Below are 8,624 nucleotides of genomic sequence, written 5' to 3' on the forward strand. Positions count from 1 at the left end.
GATGTAAGCCTGAGAAGGTAACGTTTGTTCTCTACATTAGCGTTTGGGTAACTCTCAAGGTAGAAATCCATGTCCCGAAGGTAGGCCCTTGTGTCATATGAGCCTTTTGGACTTGGATCAAAAAGTTTGTTTTTTGAGATTTTTTCGAGTTCACGGTCGGAAGAAGGACGATGGTAAGTTGATCTCCCCTCCTGTCCGGACTCTCCTTGTCTACAATCATGTGGTAGACCTGTTCGATCCTCGAACAATGGGTTTGGGGGTGGGGGGTAGAGGTGGGTCTCCCGGTGGGTCTCCCGGATCCTCTGGTCCGGTGTAATTGATTGGTGGGGGTGGAGGTAGGAATATAAGTGGTGAACTAGTAGCTTGGAGCCCACCTGTCTGTGCCTGCTGGCCACTCAACAGTGGTATGTTGCACTCCAATGCTTCTGTGTAATCCTGATAAGTTTTACGAAATCCTGCATGAGCTTCTTGCTCCTATCTGAGAATTTCTCTTGTCTGTTTATTTTCATCTTTTTCTTGTTGAAGTTCATTCTGGATCACATGTAAGTCCAGTTGTTTTAAGGAGATGATTTGTTTTTGGTCTTCAAGGCCAATATTGGCTTGATTGCGTGCACTTGCAACTACATAGAAATCAGATTTAGGGGTCTCTTTTTCTTTCATTTCATTTATAACTCGCTGCCAGAGTTTTAAGTTCTCATCGCGTAACTGTTGATTTCCTCAGTCAGTGGTTACGATGTGGCTTTCATCTGATTTTTCTCCTTGGCTGCTCTTTCAGCTAGTAGCTGTTTTTGAAGATGTCGCACGACTGTAGTTTCGTGACCCAGTCTCACTCTAAGTAAGCATGCCATTTTAGCTACATGTTCATTGTTAGCTCTTGGTTTCTCTTTTTTCTCAACCTCCTCTGCACTTTGTTCTAAGTGGTGATTTAACTCATCAATATCCAACATTTCTGCCCATTGGAAATTACCTGGTGCAGTTGGCTTTGATAACACCTCCACAGCTTGTGATACTCCAAACAACATACTGCCCGCCCTGTGATGGGGTAGCAGTGTTGGTTGGGTTGTATTTTGTTGCTGAGGTGTTGTGGGAGATTGATTATCAGTCATGATTAGAACTGATTGTTGGGTTTAGAGTGATGACTTCTAGTGTTTTTGCAATTAATGTATCAAAACTTTTTATAGTAGTTAATTGAGAAGTTAAAAATAGCTTTTTGTTTGTTTAAATATTGCCCGCAAAAGATTTTTAATTATTAGGGAGCGTTGTTGCTTTACCTGTATAATTAAAATTATTTACAAAACAAATATTTTTAAAACCCAGCTAAATTATCTAAAACAATTTAACAAATAAAAGAATTGAATTAATTTACAAAATTGTTAATGAGACTGCAATAAAGTTGTTTGCATTAATACCTTTTGTTCAATGTTATTTGTATTTTACCTTTTGTAAAATATTTTGATTTGGTTTAAATCTATTTGTTTACAGCTCTGTGGAGTTAGAAGCTGTATTTTGTTAAAAAAACAATATTTTGTTACTGTTTTCAAATTGTTTCAAAGATAAATTATTACTTTGATGTTTCTCTATATTTAGGTTAAATATTTACAGAGTCATCTAATTAACAAATCACTAAAGTTTAATAAGAGGATGTTCTCAAGCGTAAACCTTTAACGACCGCTTGTCAGCAATTGTTTTTTTAGGATTTAGGCTTTTTATGAAACACTTTTCTATTCAAACAGCGTTTGTCAAACAGAATGAGTTTAGCAAAATTAAAGCCTATTTAATATAGGATTTTGTTGTAGAAATAAACACTTTTATTTGAATTAGGTTTTATTAATGCTTTAGTTTTAAGCTTTATTTTATTTTGAATAAACAGAGTTGATTAAACTTTGTTTAGTTTGAGTTGAGAGCTGTAATGCTTAGAAAATGTATAGATTGGTTAAATTAATTTTTTGAAGCGTGTAATTCCTTTTAAAACCAGCAGTTGTAGACAGCTTCAAGAATGACACTTCAATCTGATTTAACCAGCAGAATGACAGCTAGACGTCAACACAGCGGTTGACGGACCAGTGTCAGCCTATCACAGATCGTCTAACGCAGGGAGTCCCGCCTCCCTGGCTACACTCTGCAAGAAAATGGCTGCCAGTTTTTTTATAACGCAGCTCAGCATTGCGCATGAACTGCGCATTTGTGAAACAGCTTTGTGGAATGAAAATTCACAGTAGTTAAACAGAGTTTAAACATAGAGTTTCAAAATCAACCAGCAATAGTTTTCTGACCACGCCAGCAGAAAAAACAGCTTATTTTTTAAATTTGCACCGAGGAACCACGGGCATGCAGTGGCTCGTTCGAGTTTTTCCGTCCAGGAGTAGCCTGGAGCTATCTCTCGTTAGCTCAGAGTTGCTACTTTCACTCCTCACATTAATTCATTCACAATGAACGTAGTGTAACACTAATAAGTGGCCAAATTATTAAGATGTTAGCGGAGTGTGGTTATATAAAAATATGTGTATTGTAGGGACACAAGTACAACCCCTATATATAACCAACCAGATTAATAAATACACCTGTTAAGATGTTAATAATACTGGCTTTAGGATCCTTAATAAAATGTCATACAGACAACATGCATGCAAATAAATCATAAACTGGCTTCCACAGCGCAGATTATGGATTTAAAAATAGCTTTCAGCTATAATGAGAGAGAAAAGGCGAGCTCCAGGTCTGACGTCATAACCTTGAACAGCCGTGAACAGCTTATTTTCAGCAATAATTGTTACAGACGTATTTATAACTTCAAAAATGACAGAAAACGACAAAATCTGCAGTTTTTAGCTATTCTCTGAGCACCAATCAGCCATAAAAAGTCTTATAATAACACTTTGTCTATTGCCAACATGAAGAAAAACTGTTTTTCCACAGTGCACAGAAGATATTATTTTCATGAGAAAATTATTACGAGTTACCATTAAAAATGGACCCGTACGGGCCACCAATATGTAGGAGTGAACTTAAGGTGGCATTAAGCTTTTCCCACATCTCTCATACACAAGGTTATGAGGAAACCTTGTGTTTTCTCATTACTTGTTAATATCTTGACTGTGCGAAGTGAAAAGTGACACAATAAGTGAACGTTCAGACGAGTTCAAGTTGATTCATAAAAGACTATGCAATCATTTATTTACACAAATTGAACAGATCATAAGTTACACTTGAATGTGGTTATTCCTATAACAAGCATCACAGTTAAATGAGATAAAACCAGTGTCTGAATTTCAATTCACATAAACTCAGATTACTTTTATAGAACAGTAAAACGTCAGTTCTGATGTTAACAACAAAACAATTTTACTGGCACTWTTAGCTTAAGTTTBGGCAAATTRAGAACAAGGAAAGGAGGAAAGTAAGATTAGTATGTTACTACKACTTTTACTTTTATCAAAGTGTGGGWCAACCGGAACTGCACGTCTTTTCTAAGCTCAGGTTCCACATGACACGTCACTCCGAACACATCAGCTTTACCTGGTGATGACTTCTTAAGACTCCCTCGGGGTAGGAGCTGGCTCRCCTCCGATCAGTCAGGGAACTGATGTCGGCTCGCTTACCGGTCATTGGCGAGTAGGTGTTTTCACAGGTAACTTGCATCTGTTTCAGTCCAAGCCAGAAAATTTCAAGCCATATCCGGTCCCTTCTTTCCAAAATAAAATCTCCCCTCGGGAGTTAAAACACACTTTAGAGGCTTGAAGCCTCGATGTGGAACCACCGACTGGAGTGCCGGGTCCCTGGCTGTGAAGTCTACCCTAGTTAGCTCATGGGATCAGACTTAAAGCCAAACTGGGTTTTCTCCGGAGAGAATCCCAGCTTTCTTCCTCGGTTGGAGTCAGGAAGAAGAGTGTGTTGCTCAAAGCCGTCCGGGTTAGTAAAAGAAACGGACGAACTTTGGCTCCGCCCTCAGGCTTAGAGATGAGTCAGAGAATAAAGATAAAGATCTGCCAGTGGCGCCAGACCAAGGTTAAAATTCTGTGGCTGTTGAACAACATAATAACCTCTTTTCAGCTTTCTTCTGATAGACTCTAAGAGAAATCACTGCAAAACATTTATGATGATTAATTAATATTTCTGTTTTATAATCAGTTCTGAACCTTCTGTTAGTCCAGATAAATGAAAGATTTTCTCAGGAAAAATCCACAACTATATTACTGTGTTCACAGTAAAATAAAAACAGTGATTTACATAAAAACACAATGAAAACATTGTAATCAGATTCTCTGTGATTTTTTTATACCATTATTAATCTTTAAGGCACGATAAAAGAAAAGAAGTTGTTCCACTTTTCATGTGACAGTCATTATCATGATTTAACAAATGCAAAAACATTCTTAGTTAAACAACAAATGAATCACGAACAGAAGAGATTGTTCTGTCCATTATCTGATTAAGAGAACTGAGGGGTTCTCTTCCACGGTTAGAATGACCTGTCATGGCCTAAATAGAGTTCAGTTTGTGACAGAGTTCCTGTCCTCTCGTCAGGCCTGTCCGAGGCCTGCTTAGGGGCAGTAAATCTTGTTTCTTCACTCGAGGTGACCCTTACACGATCATCATGCAGAATCTGGGCGTCCGAACCCGCCCACTGCTCCATAGACCCCCAAGAAACGCTGAGCATCTGGGGGCGGGACAAAGCCCAGCATTTATCCAATGACTCGTCTCGTTTCGCTGCATTTTTTTGCTTTACTATTGAAGTCTGTGGACGCTCTGTGTCTGACTGTTTAAAGCTCTGTGAAGCTGAGGGAATGAGGGAGAGGAAAGCTGTGTCGTTACCAGTGACAAGCTGCTTCTGAACAAAAGTTCCAGCTGGTCAAAGAATCAAACGTCCAATTCGACACAAAAAGGATGATTCATATTTTGAGTTGAATGTAGAATCTGTTAGGGCTGGGTGATATGATCAAAATTTTATATCACGGTATTTTCAACATTTTCATCGGTTTCACGGTATTTGACGGTATTTTTCTTTTCATCACAGCTCAGCTGATAATAAAACGAACAAACCCTGCTGATACATGTCAACTTGTACGGATTGTCCGTAAGTTATAAGGATTTAACGTCATTTTGCAGGTATACGGGTGTATAGAGCAATCTCACGGTTTTTTCAAGTCTTACGGATTTTTCAAAACCTGATTTTCAAATTTATCTAACATGTCAGAGCCTGTAGGATGATAAAAAACAATAAACAACGTAAGACAGCCATCTTTTAACCTGTTCTGCCGCTAGAAATAAGTTTTGAACCTTTTCCGCTCTTCTCTCCTCCTGCTGCTCAGCAGGCGCTTTCATGTCTGCAGCCCCCCCCCCCCCAGCACGACTCACTTTGCACACCAGACAATTCCAACTCCACTAAGAACTACTTCCTGCAGGCTTTTCACAATAGAAGCACGTTAAGTCTCCATCAGCATAACGTCTCCATATTAACTAACCGTGTTAAATCTAACTGCACGTCACTGAAGAGGTGTTTACTACATTCAGCGATGGCGAAAACAGGCTGTTTTTTTAAACGTCAGTCAATATAAGCAGGATAAACGCCACCCGCTGCTGCAACTAGCTGCTCCAAACATTAGCATGCTAACACACATAGCGGAGCAGCAAGGAAAAATGTCCCCTGGGAAACAACAGTTCACTGGCGGCCGCAACGAAACGTTCCTCTATTTAAACCGGAATGTCCGATATTCAGAAAATTCATATCATAACAAAAATAAAAACCGGTATTCGGTACAAAACGGTATACCGCCCAGCACTAATACATATGAATGTATTTTTGGAAAGATAACATTGATAACATACTGTAAGAAAGATTTCACGCAGCTGAGATGAACAGTTGTTGAGACATTTGCATGTGAAGAAACAGGAAGTGATGTCAAAGAGGAATGTCTGAATGTAAACAGAGCGTTGCTAAAAAGGCAAGACAACACAGAAAATAATCTGATGTTTCTTTAGCAGTGGTAGAGAAAGTACCAATACAAAGAACCAATACAAGAAAGTACAAATACTGTACTTAAGTAAAAGTACAGATAAACAGACAAGAATGTACTCTAATAAAAGTAAAAGTACCACATTAACATTTTGCTTGAGTAAAAGTAAGTAAGTACTTGCTTTTAAAAATACTTAAAGTATTAAAAGTAAAAGTACTTGATTAATGTATAATGGTCTACAATATCATGAAGTGTGCCTACTGTATGCATATTTTAATACATCAATGGTGCCATTTTAGTGAACAAAGCTGCAGATAATGCATAGTTTTGTGTTTACACTCTGCGACACTGTTCACACTTGGACTTGTGATTCTGTGCATCGTCACATATTGTGACAACAGCTGCAGAAGATGTAAACTCACCACCAACCTCCTCTATCAAATCTCAACAAGTCATTTTTTGAACCAGTTAAATAAGGCCATGAATGGCACATTTCCTCCATGGTGGAAACCATTGTGGGCATGCCGATGCTCTGCTTTTTTATGAAGGAGGGTGTAATGGTACTTTCCTGCTTTGTTCAGTGGACCAATTACAGCAATTCTCCCTCTTGCCACTGATTACTTTCTAACAAAAAATAAAATAAAATAAAAAATAAATTGACGTGACATGAATGTACTTTGTAATTCAACACATTACAGAAATGTAGTGGAGTAGAAAGTACAGATACTTAATGTAAAATGTAGTGGAGTAAAAGTCAAAAGTACCCATGATGAAATATGCTTAAGTAAAGTACAGATACATAAAAATGTACTTAAAGTACAACTAGAAACTTAGTTACATCCCACCAATGTTCTTTAGATTATTTTAATTACTATCATAGAGAGATGAGAGTCAGAGTTCAAATAATATTGTTTCAATAAACAAAAACCAGATTTTTCTTTCTCAAAGAGTTCCCCTTTGATGTCACTTCCTGTTTCACTTTAGCTGAGCCAAATTCAAAGGAAAATATGCCAATTATGTGTCATAACGGTTCAAATAAATTGTATTATGTCAACTTTCTTAAATATAAATATTTTCTTTGACTTTTTGTATTTCGTGGTTATGCATGTCACAGGCATTTTAAAACATCAGCTAAATTTATACATTTATACCAGGAAGACAGAAAACAGAAACACAGACGACAAACTCGGGAGCATTTTATTCGCTCACCAGAGTGGCCTCAAATTCCAGAGAGCTGGCACCTAAAGCTTGGCCTAGATTCCACTTCTTGCTCGGATCCAGAACCAGACGATCCGTGGGCTCGCTCAGATTACGGACGTCCCACCACAAAACCTGAGAATTGTATTAATTTATTTTTTAAAGCTCATTATTCAAAGAAAGGCCTAGAATCAGCATGTCATCTGCTCATCGTTAGTTTATCTACCTGTGGAGGCAGAGAACACATTGGCCCCGGTCCTGGACTGCAACCAGATGGTCTTGCGGACCGGATCTCTGTGACTGTGCTTCAGAGAAGAATACTCCACAGGCTGGCTGCCTTTCCTGGTGTCCCAGTAAGCTGTAACAAACACACCTGCATGTGAGCCCACCAGAGCCTCACCCGTACCTCATGGAGTGTGGAGCTGAACCCACTGATCTGCCCACTGTAGCTGCCGCCAACAAGAGTGTGGGAGTCTTTGGGGTTATAGTCCAGGCAGACGAGATGAGATGCCAGTTTCAGAGTTGTCTCTGGGTGGTTTGGGTTCTCTGAAAAAAAACAACAACAATGAAATAATATAAAATCTGCGATCGAGGGTAGATTTCATCCTACTTCCTGTGGGACCCTCCGACATCCCAGATGTACGAGTGCGGGCTCAAGGTTTCGGGGAATTCCTTGAACTCATGCCAGGAGTAGGCTGCAGCCAGCTTCCTGCCTCCATCAGGATGCCACGAAAGGCCGGTGATGGTCCGTTTCTGCTTCTTAGGATCTCTGCAGGAAACACACAAACGCAGCCAATAGTCACAGTGAGTCTGTCTGCTGATGTGATGGGTGTCGCCCTACCTGAAAACAGTGATGGTCTTGGAAAGCGGTGGCTCTTGAACTTCTTCCACCTCCTCCTCTTCCTCAAAGTAGTGTTGGGAGGTGTCTGTGGTGTTGCTCTGCATGGTGCTGTCCCATAGTATGACCTAAACCAAATGATACCATCAAAACATTACACTAACAGAGACATCATGAATCTCTGAGCTGGTAATGGACATTTTATTATTATTTAAAAATATATCTTAGAGCCATTCCACCAAATTGGTGCCATTTCCGTCCCCAGGAAATTACATGTATAAATGTGCACATAAAATAACTGTAAAATGATTTTATTATCAAGCATAATGTCTTATACATTGACCTAATTGAAAATTGAAGATGTATAATTAAAAACATTAATAAGAACTAAGAACACTGGAAAGTTTAGTCTATGGTACATGTCCCCACTCTAACTATCCACTTTACCATGAAATATAATAATGTAATATAAAATACAATGATTAAATATAATAATTAAAATAATTAAAAAATATAGGCTTAATTGTTGCATAACATTATGGGTTTTTTCTTTGCATTACACAGCAGTGTGAATGAGAGATAATACATGTGTGTTTGTGTGTGTGTGTGTGTGTGTGTGTGTGTGTGTGTGTGTG

The 8,624-nt window shown here is 38.7% G+C and overlaps 1 protein-coding gene across 1 annotated transcript; it reads right to left on the reverse strand.

Annotated features, from left to right (window-relative positions):
* Positions 1-7,137: 7,137 nt before the first annotated feature.
* On the reverse strand, positions 7,138-8,213 carry LOC106524478 (dynein intermediate chain 2, axonemal-like). The gene is made up of 5 exons (XM_014018291.1): positions 7,993-8,213; positions 7,762-7,920; positions 7,584-7,697; positions 7,378-7,509; positions 7,138-7,286 (listed from the first exon to the last, which is right to left on the reverse strand). Exons 1-3 carry the CDS (start codon positions 8,094-8,096, stop codon positions 7,634-7,636), a joined length of 327 nt encoding a protein of 108 aa, XP_013873745.1. The 5' UTR covers positions 8,097-8,213; the 3' UTR covers positions 7,138-7,286; positions 7,378-7,509; positions 7,584-7,633.
* Positions 8,214-8,624: the final 411 nt, after the last annotated feature.

Source organism: Austrofundulus limnaeus, unplaced genomic scaffold (genome assembly GCF_001266775.1).
Source record: "Austrofundulus limnaeus strain Quisiro unplaced genomic scaffold, Austrofundulus_limnaeus-1.0 Scaffold189, whole genome shotgun sequence".
Taxonomy (NCBI): domain Eukaryota; kingdom Metazoa; phylum Chordata; class Actinopteri; order Cyprinodontiformes; family Rivulidae; genus Austrofundulus; species Austrofundulus limnaeus.